The sequence below is a fragment of the Rhinichthys klamathensis genome, unplaced genomic scaffold (assembly GCF_029890125.1).
Source record: "Rhinichthys klamathensis goyatoka isolate OS25496 unplaced genomic scaffold, OSU_Roscu_1.1 h1tg000092l_1, whole genome shotgun sequence".
Lineage (NCBI taxonomy): Eukaryota > Metazoa > Chordata > Actinopteri > Cypriniformes > Leuciscidae > Rhinichthys > Rhinichthys klamathensis.
Window position 1 is genome coordinate 1088695 of NW_026606631.1, and position 16518 is coordinate 1105212.

General features: G+C 37.0%; 2 protein-coding genes across 3 annotated transcripts; one reads left to right on the forward strand and one right to left on the reverse strand.

Moving 5' to 3' along the window:
- Positions 1–2900: 2900 nt before the first annotated feature.
- Positions 2901–4104, reverse strand: LOC130086016 (achaete-scute homolog 1b-like). Its single transcript, XM_056252114.1, has one exon. The coding sequence runs from the start codon at positions 3880–3882 to the stop codon at positions 3337–3339; it is 546 nt and encodes a 181-aa protein (XP_056108089.1). The 5' UTR covers positions 3883–4104; the 3' UTR covers positions 2901–3336.
- A 5052-nt stretch (positions 4105–9156) lies between these two features.
- Positions 9157–16117, forward strand: irf7 (interferon regulatory factor 7). 2 transcript variants are annotated; one of them, XM_056252098.1, is made up of 9 exons: positions 9157–9288; positions 10418–10577; positions 10798–10966; positions 11045–11142; positions 12003–12051; positions 12388–12522; positions 12866–13255; positions 15417–15532; positions 15614–16117. In XM_056252098.1, the coding sequence occupies exons 1-9, from the start codon at positions 9281–9283 to the stop codon at positions 15758–15760; spliced, it is 1272 nt and encodes a 423-aa protein (XP_056108073.1). In that variant the 5' UTR covers positions 9157–9280; the 3' UTR covers positions 15761–16117. The 2 variants fall into 2 exon arrangements, with proteins under 2 accessions (XP_056108073.1, XP_056108074.1); XM_056252099.1 differs by having other exon boundaries at positions 9176–9288; positions 10421–10577.
- Positions 16118–16518: the final 401 nt, after the last annotated feature.

The following is a 16518-nucleotide window of genomic DNA, read 5'->3' on the forward strand; positions in this document are numbered from 1 at the left end:
CTTCAGGCTTTGAAATCAAATATTGCTCAACGGGCCATAAAAATAGACCCAGGTGTGATTACCTTCTGAAGAAAGCCACTACATGCCAAGACAAAGTCCACTTTCATCACTTTACAAGCAACAGCCCAGTCTCATCCCAAGACGTCATATGACTGACGCTTTTGACCATACGTCAACATCCGACGTTTTAGGGTACCCTTTAACGTCAGTTAGATGACGCTATCTAATACTAACCCTACCCCAGACCTAAACCTACCCGCGTCATCTAACTGACGCTAAAGGTAAAGCGTCAGTTAGATGACGCCCTAGGATCGTCATCTAATTGACGTTAAAGGGTACCCTAAAACGTCGGATGTTGACGTATGGTCAAAAGCGTCAGTCATATGACGTCTTGGGATGAGACTGCAACAGTGGCTGCAACAGTGGCTGGATTCTCATCCCAGTTAGTTTAGTTTATGGCAGGCTCGCCCACTGGGGCTTCAGGTGTGGCTGGAAGCATCACTCAGATATAGCATCACTCCTTTAATAGGCGGATAAATACAGCAACAACAACAAAACAAATACATATTTAAAATATACAATTCCATTCAAAGTACAATTTTTTAAGGGAATTAATAGTTTTATTTATGATTTATGATAAGTTTAGTTTTATTTTATTTTTGATTTAAAATCAAAAGTGACAGCAAAGACATCTATAATATTACAAAATATTTAGTTTTCAAACTGTCTATTCATCAAAGAAAGCTAAAAAAAGAAAGAAAAAGAAACAGCACAACTGTTTTCAAAATTGATAATAACCAGAAATGTTAAGTATCAAATCATTAGAATGATTTCTGAAGGATCATGTGACTGAAGACTGGAGTAATGATGCTGAAAATTCAGCTTGGATCGCAGGAATAAATTACAGATTTAGATTTAAATCTGTCGAAAAATATAGATTTTAGATTTTTGTTTTATCAAGAGGTTTAATTATTGTTTTTGCATTTTTTATTGTATTATTAATCTGGATCAAATAATTTTCTTTTGACAATTCATGTTGATCGACGTTTTCAAACTTGCTGGGGGTGCCGTTGAATATAGCAGTTTCTCGCATTGAATATCAAGAGTTCATTCTCTTATAAACAAGTCGACCCGGTATTAAGACGAAACACAGTGACGTGTCATTTTGCACCCCATGAAGGTCAGCAAAGATGAACTATATTTCAAAATAAAACAATAGGCCACCAGTAGGTGATTTATGCTGAGTATATTTTTCTTTTGGTCTCCTAAAAGATATAGAAGAATCCATAAAGAGATGAATAATTGCTGTCATAAATCACTCCCTTATTTATAAAACTCCAGCCGAGAGGGTTCATCAGCCAGCCAATGGGGTGGAGCAGATGTGTCCCAAACACAGGCACGTGCCTCACACCTGCTCAGAACAGCTCTGTGGTGGCCAGGGGCATCCGTGAATGGGGGGGGGGGGGGGGTCCGTTTTTGAAGGACCTTAATTGCTCAAATAGATCTTTATCTTGCCTTTCAGAACCATAGACCACTAAAACTAATTGGTTACATTTTATTTTAAGCTGTCATTGTTACAGTGTAATTATATATGTAAGTACTGTGTAATATTAATTAACTATGTACTTACTATAGGGTTAGATTAGTTTTTGGTTTAGGGTTAGTTGCATGTGATGCATAATTTACTGTTATTACTATGGTAAGTAAGTACATGTAACATGTAACAAGGACACTATAAAATAAAGTGTTACTAAGTTTTTATGCATGAGCTGCACTTATTGAAAACTCTACTGAGGGATCATTAAAACTTGTATTGTCCCCATTTGAAATGTATCAGCCTGCAGGTGAAATCCAAGTCATTATTTCAATTATTAACAATAAACAGTGTCATTATATATATATATATATATATATATATATATATATATATATATAGTCTTGCTAGGATTGTATTTTGCTCCATATCCTGATAATTCATCAACTATAAAATGAATCGCTAACACATATAATAAAGTACAGTTTTTTTATGCATTCGTTTAACTAACAATGGACATAGCAATGTTTTTGTATATATATATAATATTGTTAATAAGCAATGGACATAGCAATGTTTTTGTATATATATATATATATATATATAATATTGTTAATAAGCAATAAGCGACTTCAAACCAACTCAAAAAAGTCGGTTTGCCTTTGTGCCTCCTTATTTGTGTATTTCTATATAGAATTACATAAATGAGGAGGACGCACAAAGGCAAAACGACTTCTTTGAGTTGGTTTGACAGGGCTGAAAAACTCAGTTTGGGTTCAAAACTGACAGTAAAAATAGCTTTATTTAGCCTGATCGCGCTCAGACAAGACATATTTGTCCTTAGAAAGGGTGGAAAAGCCCATATAGTGTCTTTGTAAAGAGACGGATTCTTCCACCACCGCAGGAATGTTTTATCACCTGTCAAGCAGGAAAAACATACGGTCTTCCCAAGCTGGAAATCAACCAGAAACACTGACGTATGCATAAATAGAGCAGATTTATTTATAAAAACATTTCCACGAAATATATTTGTTAAATCACTTATGTACACTACAAAAAAAAATAATAATAATTGGACAAGTGCATTGAAAAAAATCTGCCATGTATGGTTTCACAGGAAGAACTACATCTAAACAATAACATTTTGATAAATACAGATCGACAGATCAAATCTTCTCCAGTGTTAAAAACAACTTTGACCTATAACGGAATGGTTATTATTATTACAACAAACTAACAGTTCATTGTCACAAAGAGGCTTACAAAAAATATATATCTTTATCTTTAACAATACAAAAAAGTTATTGTACAAATTTTAACGTAGGTCCTTAAGCAGACCTGGTAGTAGGTTGTAGGCAATTCAATATTCCCATTAACTTGACATCCTTGGAATTGACTAGGGGAGTTTGTTTTATCAAAATAACATAACAGGACATAAAGAACATGCCCACAATTGCACTTATGAAAGGTGTTCATTCAGCAGTCTTTTAGTATTGTAGAAGCTCATGGACCCCACTGGGGTTTGAACCTACAGCCTTTTCCAGCTTAACCACTAAGCCACGCCACTGCCTGCTGAGCCAGCAATCTGGGAAGTTTAGGCTATTTTGAAACACAGGGGTTGGTTTCGGTCTAAGATCATCTCGTACCAGCCACAAACCACCATCATAGCTTAAAGTGGTCAACAGACCAGCAAGAAACTAGCAGCCATGTTCCAAAATAGCCTTATGTAGGCCTGAACTGGGTTTCCCAGCAGTCACGAGAAGTTCCCTTGGAAGGTTTGGGTCCAGGATAGTAAAATCTCATCAGTAGCGATCAAACCAAGTGGTGAAGTCCAGCAGCTCTTGGTCCTCAGAGCTGAGGTGCTCGTAACTCCCTTCATCCGACGAATAGGACGAGTGCGGCGACTCTGGGTCTGCGGAGTACGAGTTCGAGAGCGTCGGCGACGGAACGCCGCACTGGAACGCGGCAGAGATCGCGTCGTGCTCGTCTAGCAGCTGCTGCAACGCGCGGATGTACTCCACCGCCGAGCGCAGCGTTTCCACTTTACTCATCTTCTTATTGGCCGCGCCGTTAGGGACGTGTTGACGCAACGTCTGGAATCCCATGTTGACCTGTTTGACGCGGTTCCTCTCGCGTTCGTTGCGTCGCGCCACCGCGACGGGCTGCTGCTGCGGGATGCTGTACCCCAGCCCGTGGAACGTGAGTCTCCGCTTGCAGCGCAGGAGTTCCGGTGAGCTCGAGCGCTGTCTTTTCAGCACCTTCAACTTGGTTTGACTCGGGAGCGCGCACTCTTGCAGGGTGATGGACGCGTTGCATGCACTTTGCGCCAGTTGCGTTGCAGTATTCATCTCTTTTGGTAAGTCTAGTGTAACAAGAAATCCACTATCACTGTCACACAAAAAAGTGGCGACGCACGACTCTCGTGCCTTCCGCGTGGTCGTTCGGGAGTATTGTGGTCCGAGTCTCGCTGTCCCTCGTATCTGATACAAACTTTGGCAGCCCTCTGCTTTTTCAACACGCGTCCGACACCCCACCCCCTTTGAAGACGCACGCTTCTTGCGCGAGACTCCGCCCCCGCCGGGTGACGCTCCGCGAGCCGGGCGCGTGGCTCCGCGAGCTCAATAAACAATCGGACGCTTTCACTGCGCCAGCACGCGCTGTGTGCTCATTTACATCCCAATATCTGCAGCCTCAAAGCCTATTGGTGGATTCAAACGCTTTTAAACCGAATGACAGAGACCACAAAATGTGCTGAATAAAAGGTGAATGGCTTTATAGATGCTTTTGAAAAGAAACTAAAATTCTTTGAAAGCGTTCAGTTTAGATTTGTCCTCTTGCTGCTCTGTTGCATCCAATACAAATTCACTTCCAAAAATACCAACATACAGAAATGTAATAAGATTTTAGACTATTGGGCTGCATGTAAAAGACATTGCGATTATCAGCGGAATCTAAAAGTCTAAGATCACTAATGGAAATGCATGCTATTGACTTTGATTCATAATAGTAAAGAAAAACAGCATCATTTTAATCTGTAATGGCACCAGTGGCCACTCAAGCTGGAACTGGTGGTTGCGTTAGTTTCATGATTTGAGTTCCAAAGAGAAAGAAAGTCTGAGTTCACACGGTCAGTCACAAATTAGCTTACATTTAAATATTGGCCTTGCAAAAGATTAGGAATCGTAAATCCTATTTATTTTACATAATAACTTTACTTTGATTTACTTTTTTCAAAATCCAATCTTTTACAGAATAAGAAAAAAAAATGCTTTTCACAATGTGTTCTCAGACATTTGGAACTTACTGTACATATTATAACATTTATAATGTTATGTGATAAAATATTTATTTGTGACGTACTGAAATACTGAAATGTCATCTGCCCCTGCAAGTGTCTTTCTGAATGAAAAGTCATTTGTGGACTTTTTATTGTTTATCTGATTCTTTAGCACAGGTCTCGCTATTTTCCATTCTATTTTTAATAATTTACCCATATACTTTTGAAAGTGAATGGAATGCGTGAGCCTATACATTTTAACTTAATAACCTAAAATCATAACAAATGAAGACAACCTGTGCGGCAGACCTGACAGTTTTGTTGTTTTATTTGCTCATCTAAATTAGAAATGAGTAACAGTAATACATAACAGGAGGTATTAGATGATCTAATACCTCCTGTTATGTATTACTGTTACTCACGGTAGTGGCAGTGGTGTCTTTGCAGAAATCTGACTCCCTCTAGTGGTAAAAAGAGGCATTGCTATCCAAAACATTTCTTTAAAGTCTTGCTAGGATTGTATTTTGCTCCATATCCTGATAATTCATCAACTATAAAATGAATCGCTAACACATATAATAAAGTACCGTTTTTTTATGCATTCGTTTAACTAACAATGGACATAGCAATGTTTTTGTTCATTTTAATGTTAATTTGTAAACTGAATAATATGGTTTATTAATCCATAATTATTTCATATTACATTTTATGAATAAGAATTAGGTATGTTTATGTCACACACACACACACACACACACACACACACACACACACACACACACACACACACACACACACACACACACACACACACACACACACACACACACACACACACACACACACACACACACACACACACACACACACACACACACACACACACACACACACACACACACTCAATGCATGTAGGCATGTAGACATGGTTAAGACGATCTGCTGAAGGTCAAACTGAGCATCAGAATGGGGAAGGTGATTTTGAACATGGCCGAAAGGAAGGTGGTTTTGAAGAAAGGTGATTTTGAACATGGCCTCGTTGCTTGAGTATTTCAGAAACCGGGATTTTCAGGGATTTTCACACACACAGTGTGTGTGAAAACAAAATTTGTATTAATTATAACTATTATTCCAAACTAAGTGTAGTGTTACATGGTAGTGTATGTGGGCCAGAATCTATGAGATTCCTTCACTTTATGACCTTTATGATATGTAGCAGCAGTTCTGTGGGAGAAAATGCCTTGTTGATGCCAGAGGTCAGAGGAGAATGGTCAGACTGGTTCGGCTGATAGAAAGGCAAGGGTAACTCAAATAACCAGTAGTTACAACCGAGGTCTGCACACATCTCTGAACACACAACACATCCAACCGTGAAGCAGAAGGCACACCGGTGACACTCCTGTCAGGTGGTCGGGTCATAGGCTTAAACCACATGAAAGCATGGATCCATCCAGCCTTGTCTCAGCGGTTCAGGCTACTGGTGGTGTGTGTTGGATATTTTCTTGCCACACTTTGGGCCCCTTAGGCTTAATTTAAACGCCATAGCCTGTTGCTGACCAGGTCAATCCTTTTATGACCACAGTTTTCCCATCTTTGAATGGCTTCTTCCAGCTGTATAACACACCATGTCACAAAGCTCAAATCATGGTTTCTTGAACATGACTGCAGAGTTTACTACTCAGATGGCCATCAAAGCCACCAGATCTCAATAACTAAAGTTATTGACAATTAACTAATTATTAACATTAGGTAATTGACTATTAACTGATGTTAATAACATAACTAATGTTAATTCATACAACTCTAAATGTTATACTGTAGATAGATAGACAGATGGATAGATATATTAGATAGATAGATATATTAGATAGATAGATAGATAGATAGATAGATAGATAGATAGATAGATAGATAGATAGATAGATAGATAGATAGATAGATAGATAGATAGATAGATAGATAGATAGATAGATAGATAGATAGATAGGTAGGTAGGTAGGTAGGTAGGTAGGTAGGTAGATAGATAGATAGATAGATAGATAGATAGATAGATAGATAGATAGATAGATAGATAGATAGATAGATAGATAGATAGATAGATAGATAGATAGATAGATAGATAGATAGATAGATAGATAGATAGATAGATAGATAGATAGATAGATAGATTGATTTCTGGTTACTAAATAATTATGTAACTTCCATTTCTATTGTGTAGGAGTTGTATCACCAGCAGAGGGCAGAAGACAACCACCGTTGATCATTAGTAGACCTTCAGTTACCAGTCTGAGTCTATCAATGCAACAATTACCATAACTTCATAAAGCCAAACCTATAGTCACACTGTCTGGTGTTATCATATTATATATGTTTATCTGTTACATTCACAAAAATAGTCAAGTAGTTTTAGGATAATGGGATAAGAATGGGTGTACAACTACTGTGGTGGTGAAAGATCACACCGTTTTGTCCAGCGGAGATTTCAGCAATGGTGTTCTGAATAAATAGGTTTTTATTTCCACACAGTCACAGGTGTCTGACACTTTCTCTCTGTTTTTCATGAAATCACCAAAAAAAGGGAAATGAAAACACTATATTGCTCGATGTAGGCGAGGAGCACCCTGTCAGATGACTGAGGTCAAGAGGCTTTAGCATTGGGGAAACAACCACACACCGGAGGAAAGCTCTTCCTTGGAGTCTGTAGAGAGAAGTGCACCCTTACTCGGAGATTCGTTTCCTTTTTCCTCTGCTAAACAACACACACATGCACTCCAAACTTCAAGGGAAAGTGCAGTGAACGTGCAATATTAATAACAGCACTGTCATTGTTCTCTCGGGTTACAGCTGCCCTGCCAAATACATGAGATAGTGTGCAGAAACACACCTGTTGAAGAAACTACACACACCACTGAAACTGTGCTCTCATGACACCAATCCCTCTTATACCATTCAGTTTGCATGGGGACCAAAGGTTGCAATTTAATCACTGTATTCAATACAATAAAACAGTATATTGTATTTAGATGGACCAATATCAGACTTTAATTTCTTTAATGTTGAGCATTTTAAATGATTAGCATTAACCCTCTGTCCCAAAGGACTTAGAAATAGCACGGAAATACTTAAAGGGATTAAAATATGTCATCATTCATTCTCCATTATGTCATTCGTCCAAACATGTATGACTCTTTTCTTTATTTCAGTGGAACACAAAGAAGATATTTTGAAAAATGTCTGGTTTAAACAACAAGAAACAGAGCAAATATAATAGATTTATTATATTGAAATTGTGACTGTATTATTATTCAATACATATTATGGGGTAACAGTTAATCTCAACTAAATAGGTGTAAAAAAAAGAAAGAAAAAGGACTGACGAGGGTAAGGTAAGTCAAGGCCTTAAGCATATTTTTCGGAATGTTTTCAGGTAAATCACTGTATTGTCTGATTCACACGTCAGAGAAGGGTGCATGTAACAAAAGAAATTCCATTGTAATCTGAGCAGTGTAAACATACTGTTTAAAGGTCATATTTTCATGGGATGCATCTGTTTGAACTCTGTACTCTTACAGTTCTATGCACACAATAGCTTAAGTAGGCCTATGTTGATAAGACATTACAATCACAATAAACAAGGCCTTTGTATCAAAATATCATTTAGCATTATGCAGCATTGAGCAATCACAAAAAAGTTGCTTTGAATGTTAAATTGACGTACATACAAATTCAAAAATAGTGTTCAGTTTCTATCACATCCGTAAAACACTGAAATGCAATAGCATGTAGTGGTCTAGGGGTCACAGAAAATGTCAACAGTAATACTGTCGTATATAATTACAAGAACTGTTTTCTATTTTAATATATTTTAAAATAAAATGTATTCCTGTGATGGCAAAGTTGACATTTTCCAGTCTGCAGTGTCATTCATTATTCTTATTATCACGGTTGTGCTGCTTATAATTTTTCACAAAGTATTTTAAATGAGTAATAATGTTATCTAGACAATATTTGAATAATTTTGTATTATATTATTGCATAATAAATGCCAGTTAGGCCAAATTTATTTTTAAACATCACTTTGTCTTTATAATAATTATCACACTTGGTGTCATCATATTTTTGTGTCCTTGGCATCAAAAAAAGTTTGAATAGAGTCTTTATCTATAAAATAAATGAAAGTGGTGGAAAACCCGGTATAACAAACATCCTCGTTTATTTGTAAACCCAATAGGTGTCATCATCATCATCAGCCTTCACCTTAAAACGGATATGATGATGATGCAAGACGACGAATTATTGCCTAGTCAGTTTTATTTTCAGTTTCTCGCTTTCTCTTGAAACTCCTCCTGTCTGTAAGGGGGTGTGCCTGTGTGACGCTTCACGGACACATATAAAACACACGACACACACCAAAGCGATGTAAACTACGCGGTAGAAAACCTCCTTCAGGACCTATAATCATAGCAGCGATGCAGAGGTAAGATTATGAAATTATTATCATTATTATTAAGGCTGTGTCTCAAAATCTAGTGCACGAGCACGAGCCAATACGCGTGTAGGCGTCGCGTTAAAAAGAGTCGCTGTAACAAAACAAAACAAAACAAAACATCCCAGAAACTCGCGTTTGACGCATGTGTAGCCCCTGGTGTAGCCTACGTCAGTGAACGCCAAATACAACACGCTCCTGTCATCCGTCATTTCCCTCTGATTTTAGAGATAATTTATGGGTAAGGGTTAGGATTAGGGATTGGGCTAGGACTACATTTTCGGACAGGAATGTTGTTCCAAGAAATATGGTCTCTAGCCTCGGTTTGAGCTGCAGATATGAAGTGGGTACAGGTGATTAGACAACAGATAATGGAATTAATTCGCATAAATAAAACTATACGTATCTTATAATCATCAAGCCTGCATTTATTTGATCAAAAATACAGAAAAAACTCTAATATTGTTAAATATGTTCTATTTTAATATACTTTAAAATATATTTTATTTCTGTGATGCAATAGAAATCTCATTAACAATATTCACTTTTTGTGTGAAAGAAATCAATATTTTTATTCAGCAAAGATGTGTTAAATTGATACAAAAAGTGATAGTAAAGATTTTTTATTGTTAGAAAAGAGTTCTATTTTGAATAAATGCTGTTCTTTCAAACTTTTTATTCATCAACAAATCCTCAAAAAAGTGAATATTTGCATATTCAAATTATAGGTCTTATTTTAGGCCTATATGCACATATTTGCATGCTGTTTAAAAAGCGAAAGGTAATATGAAATTCTAAAAAAGAAATAGCTATTGTTGGCTATTGTTTTGGATGTTTTATTTTACATTTTTGTTTGAATTAAATAGAAGTTTCAATAAAATAAAAATATAGCAGTTAATATTGTTAAAATTCAACCAAAATCCTTATATTTACATGTATTACAGAATATAATAAACACTGCAGTGTTGCATACATGTTGTATTTGAGTTTATAAATGATTTGAATATTTATTATTTAAAAAAAGGTTTCAACCTGTAAGAAATTGCTTATCAATGTCAAATTTAGCTGTCTGACATACAGTGACGTCACTCTTTTTGATCTCCCATTGATTTTTTTTAAGCAGCACGATGGGCAAACCTCAGTTCGGCCCGTGGCTTATACAGCAGGTGGAAAGTGGGAAGTATGAGGGATTGCGCATGATAGGTAACGATGCATTTCGGATCCCTTGGAAACACAACTCTAGAAAAGACCTTGGGGACGAGGATGTTAAAATATTTAAGGTAACTTCCTCCTTTCATCTTACATTTCACTTCTGCATGAACGAGGCATCTGCAGTCTGAAGATCTCCAAAGGGGGCGTGGCTTTAAAAAGGGGGCGGGGTTTCTTAACTATTAAGGGGAATTCACCCTAAAAGTTATTAAACTCATGTGATACATCATTTGAATTGTAATTACACTAACTTGAAATAACTGTAAGGTGTTGTATTTTTGGTCTGTTCAGGAGTGGGCTGTGGTCAGCGGGAAGATCAACGAGAACCCTTACGACAAAGCGAAGTGGAAGACAAATTTCCGTTGTGCGCTTCATAGTCTGAAAAACTTTGAGATGTTAGAGGATCACTCCAAAGATGCGGAGGACCAACACAAAGTCTATCGCATTATCCGTCCTCAAAGTGAGTTTAATTGCTTATTCTGCACTTGTCATGGGGAAATGAGTTGATTGTAAAGCTGTGGTTGACCTTGTTCTTCAGATCGCCAGGAGATACAGAGGGCCGAGCCGGTTCAACTTCAGCTACCATTCATTGCTGACATCTACAGCGCATCTGATTACCTATCTGAAGAGATGGAGGTAAGATTTATCACTGGCAGTAGACATAATAATATGTACACAATATTTTTTTTAAAATATGAAATATTTTTAAATATTACATGAATTATAAATTATACACTACTGGCCAAAAGTTTGGAATAATTGTGAAAATTTAAAAAAAAAAAAATTTCCCCATGGTTTTGATGAAAGTCTCTTAGGCTCACCAAGGCTGCATTTATTTGATCAAAAATACAGAAAAACAGTGAAATATTATTACAAATTAAAAAAAGAAAACTTATTTTAAAATATTGTAAAATATAATTTATTTCTTAGATCAAAGCTGAATTTACTCCAGTCCTCAGTGGTCACATTGTCCTTCGGAAATCATTCTAATATGTTGATTTGCTGCTCAAGAAACTTTTATTATTATTGTCAATGTTGAAGTCAGTTTTTGCTGCTTAATATTTTTGTGAAAATTCAATATTTTTTTTTAAGAGGTACTTTTATTCAGCAAGGATACATTAAATTGATCAAAAGCAACAGTAAAGAGCTTTATGATGTTGCAAAAGATTTCGCTTTCAAAATAATTGAACTTTCTATTAATTAAAGAATTCTGAAAAAAATATATTGCGGTTTCCACAAAAAATATTTTCAACAATAAGAAACATTATTAATAATTCAGCCCCATTAGTAATTGTAAATGATTGAGCAGCATATTAGAATGATTTCTGAAGCATCATGTGACACTGAAGACTGGAGTAAAGATGCTGATAAAGGGTAAAAAAAAGAAAAGAAATCATAATTATTACACATTGACCGGTGGTGTATATAAATAAAATGATTTAAATATATTTTAAAAATATATAATAAATATATATATTCTATTATGTCTGATACAGCAGGAATTGCTCAGCCAAGTGGAGACAATGCATCTAAATCAACATGCAGGTAAAACATTTACTATCTACATTTATCTAATCATCGTCGGCCCAGATCCGGCCCACGTCCGGTACGCGTTGAATCCACATGTACCAGATGACACTTTTTGGTGTCTGGGCCCTATCTAGTATCTTTACTAAATTTAGTAGTATTAGTGATTTAAACAAACCATGATTGTGCAACTAATGGCGCTTGCCCACTGCATGGCATGGCTCACTTTCTTGGGGGGGGGGTTTGGGGGGGTTCACTGTGTAAAGTGTGAAAGTTTTGCTCCATGGCCTGAGGAAGTGATGTAGATGAGGCTCTTTACTTGGCATATTCACAATATACCCTTTCTATCCACAGAACCCCAACCATGGGACACCTGTTCCCAGCAAAACATACTGACTCCCTCGAGGAGCAACTTTGAGACGCCCTACTCAGATGATCCATGCATGCAGAACAACACCCCTGCCCCGGTCCAGCAATCCAACACTGATGGTAACACAACCAGCTGTCACAGATGCCAAGTTTCATTCAACCCAAGTCCATGACCAATCGTAACTGTTTTACACAAGTTGGATATTTCATATGAATTTGGTTCATTAGTACAAAAACAATTTTAAGAGAAAAGCAAACACCCCAAACCCAGGCAAGTGGGGCAAAAACATATGAATGAGATTACAAATTCATCTGAACTTGCCACAAATTTGCCAAAACGTGAAATAGTTATGAATTGCCATTAGACTGCGTTGGCTTTATTCGAACCATTGACTGTTCATATGTAGAACATTGCACACATAGTAGTGTATCTCTAAATTGTGTTATATAATGTTACTTCTAGCCCACCAATGCAACCCTCCTAATCTCTGGGACCTGGAGATCTCGATCAACTACAGGAGAATAGAAGTTTTGAAAACTCGCCTGTCTTCGCCACTCGTTCAGTTTCACTACCAGTGTGACCCATCTGAGCTGAGAGGAACGCCGATACGCTTCCCGACCACCGAGGGCCTGGTCGACCACATGCAGGTTCACTTCACTAAACGCATCCTCGACAGCATTCAGAGAGGCCTGCAGCTGGAGGTCAACCAGTCCGGCATCTACGGCTTCCGGCAGGACAAGTGCAAAGTCTTCGTCAGCACCAGTGACCCGTCCGAGATCCACAACCCAGAGCCCCGAAAACTGCATCAGAACAACAGGGAGCTTCTGCTCAGTTTTGATAAGTTCGTAAAAGGTATAAACGATGAGAAAGGATACATACTGTATACTGAATAATCTCTATAATATGTTGAATTAATATCCAATTCATTTGTAAACTACTTTAAAATGACCAAAAACATAATTTATAGCTGGGTCCACCATTTGCAACCCGGTTACCATGACTGTCCCAATGAAATATTCCTTAAAAATGTGGCATACAGGAAGTGACGTCATCATAGGGCCCTTATTACAGCATGGCAGGAAGAAATCAAATTCCGTTTTTTTTTCTTCTCACAAATTGCAGAATTGACAGCATGCATAAAGTATAATACTTATAGTGCAGAATTGTTTTTAGAATTTATTTTCTTCTTAAATTTTTGGCAAATATGAGTTTATCACAAACCATAAATCAGTAGTTGGTCCCAAACTACTGTGTGACAGGCTTATGTGAAATATGCAACCCTGTTAAAGGGATAGTTCACTTTGAAATACATTTTTGGTATGTTTTAGCTTACCTCAAGGGCATCTAATATGTAGGTGTCTTTGTTTCTTCAGTAGTTTCAATTTTGATATTTTTAGGTTAAACCATTCTGGTCATATAATGCAGGTCTATGGTCACCACCTCAAAGAGCATGCACAGAGAAGTCCAAATTAAACATGATTTAATGACTCGTAAATGTAAGTACACATTGATGGCCTAAGACACGAAACGAGCGGTTTGTGTGAGAAAACAAACAGTATTTATATCGTTTTTACCTCTTTTAACCACAGCCACGTCCAAGTGATCTGAGGGTGCGGGCGCTTCGGTCTGCGCAAGCAGATTCAGATTTTTTCTCTCTGAAAAAATTCAACGTCGTCTGTTGATATATCGAAATCGTCTTCCATTGCGATTTCCTGTATATCTAAATATGTTTAGATCTTCACAGTGAAAGGTAACACTTCCGAAATCTCTGTGTAAACAATGAGTGACGTACACGCGCAAGAGATCACTTCCGGCGCTTGCGCAGACCGAAGCCCTCAATCACTTGGACGTGGCTGTGGTTACAGGAGGTAAAAACGATATAAATACAGTTCGTTTTCTCACACAAACCGCTCGTTTCGTGTCTTAGGCCATCAATGTGTACTTACATTTACGAGTCATTAAATCATGTTTAATTTGGACTTCTCTGTGCATGCTCTTTGAGGTGGTGACCATAGACCTGCATTATATGACTGACAGACAAGAACGGTTTGACCTAAAAATATCAAAATTGAAACTACTGCTGAAACAAAGACACCTACATCTTGGATGCCCTTGAGGTAAGCTAAAACATACCAAAAATTTATTTCAAAGTGAACTATCCCTTTAAGGCCCGTTCACACCAAGAACGTTAACTATAAAGATAACCATATTATTGTCCATGTCCACACCAGCGGACGCTATCGTTACGTTCATTATGTGCTTGTCTGTCACTTTAAAGGCTGAAGCTCATTATAGCAGGAGGGATTCTGATTGGCTGTCAATGTTTTTATCATTAATCAGCTGGATAAAATCGTTCTGAAAGTGATTCCAACGTTATTGTTTCTCTGTGCCGTTATCGTTACAACTGTGGTCAACTCTGCTATTCTTTAATATTAAGAATGATTTTTAGAACTATATCTTTATCGTTATATCTATAGTTATCATCCTTGGTGTGAACGGGCCTTTACTCATTTTGGGACTCTTTTAAAAATAGCCTAAATGTTATTAAATTTAATACTTGTAGACAGTTAATTTTAAATAAAACTAAAAAATTCTGATTTAAACAGCTTTCACTGACCAATTGTTGAAAAAATAATAATCAGGTTCTTATTTGTACCCCATTATGGAAGTCTGTGGGGCACAGCGGATTATATTTAAAAATATGCACAATTTAGAAAGTTTAACCTATGATTTTAATATTACACATTCTACCATTAGTAGTGACGGATACTAATACCAGGCGCTTAACAAAATTACAAGCTTCACATTCATGCTTTTAAACCCTCCTGGACACTCGCCCCATTGACTTCCATTGTAAGCGTTTTTCCTTTGTTTTTACAAACCAATGGACATGTTTCTATTGTAACTGACAGTGATGCTGCCTTTAGATGTTTAGCTGAAAATAGACCAGAACAACCTGTATTACGGCGATGTGTTTTCCCGTTCTGATTGGACTATCACGGTTGTTTTTCAGATCTGATGGATTTTAGAGAGAACAGACGGGGGTCTCCGGATTATACCATCCACCTGTGCTTTGGGGAGAAGCTCCCTGACGGAAAACCACTGGAGAAAAAACTTATCACAGTCAAAGTAAATATCTCAAAACAAACACATTTAGTCCTTTTGTTTGCATTTTAAGTGTTATACCATATCCTTTTTCCGTCTCCACAGGTTGTGCCTCTGATATGCCGTGAACTTCACGAAAGAGCTCAGATGGAGGGAGCGTCCTCTCTTCGAAACGATAACGTCAGCTTGCAGATCTCCCACAACAGCCTTTATGACCTTATCAATTCTTTGGGTCTGCCTTCAATGGACTAAAGTTTCTGTTTTCACCATGAAATTACACAGCCGTCCTTCATTTTTACATATATTCTCTCTGCTACTGTTATACTTCTAGCACAAGGCAAACCGAGAGAACTCTTCAGAGGTAATTTCCATGGGGTATTCTGAGGGTATTTAATTGTAATCTCAACGAAACTATCGTTCAAATGCTCAGAAACCTCTCCTTGTTAACATTTTCTAATGAGGAATACAGCCTCGTTTTAATATCTTGTCTTCTAGTGAAGAATCTTTCACACTTTGCCCAAAGGGCTTAATTCGCTTCTTGTTCATTGCCTTGTTTATGAATGTGATGTTTAGAAAGTTTGACATTAAATGAAGTCGTTTTAAAAAGCAGTGGTTGACTGTTATGGGTGTTAGTTTGTTAGATAATGCTGATACCAATATTTAAAGAGCTGTGGCTAATGGGACAACATGTAAAAATATAATACATATAAAATGTAATAAACGTGTGTATATATACATATATATAAAATGTGATATTTTGTTTTATTTATTTTGTATTTAGATTCAAGATAGTGAATAAGATGTACTCAAAATTAAAAATTCACCAATCTGTAACAAAACAACAGCACATTTCACAAATAGGAGGAATTTTGAAAACGTCTAACTAAACATTATTTCTGGAATATGAGACTTGAGTGTGCATGAATCCTTAAATATCAGCACATTTTACGATTGTAAAAAAAAAAAAGCAGGAAGCATGCCAAAGATTTTTTTTTTATTAAATAAAGAAT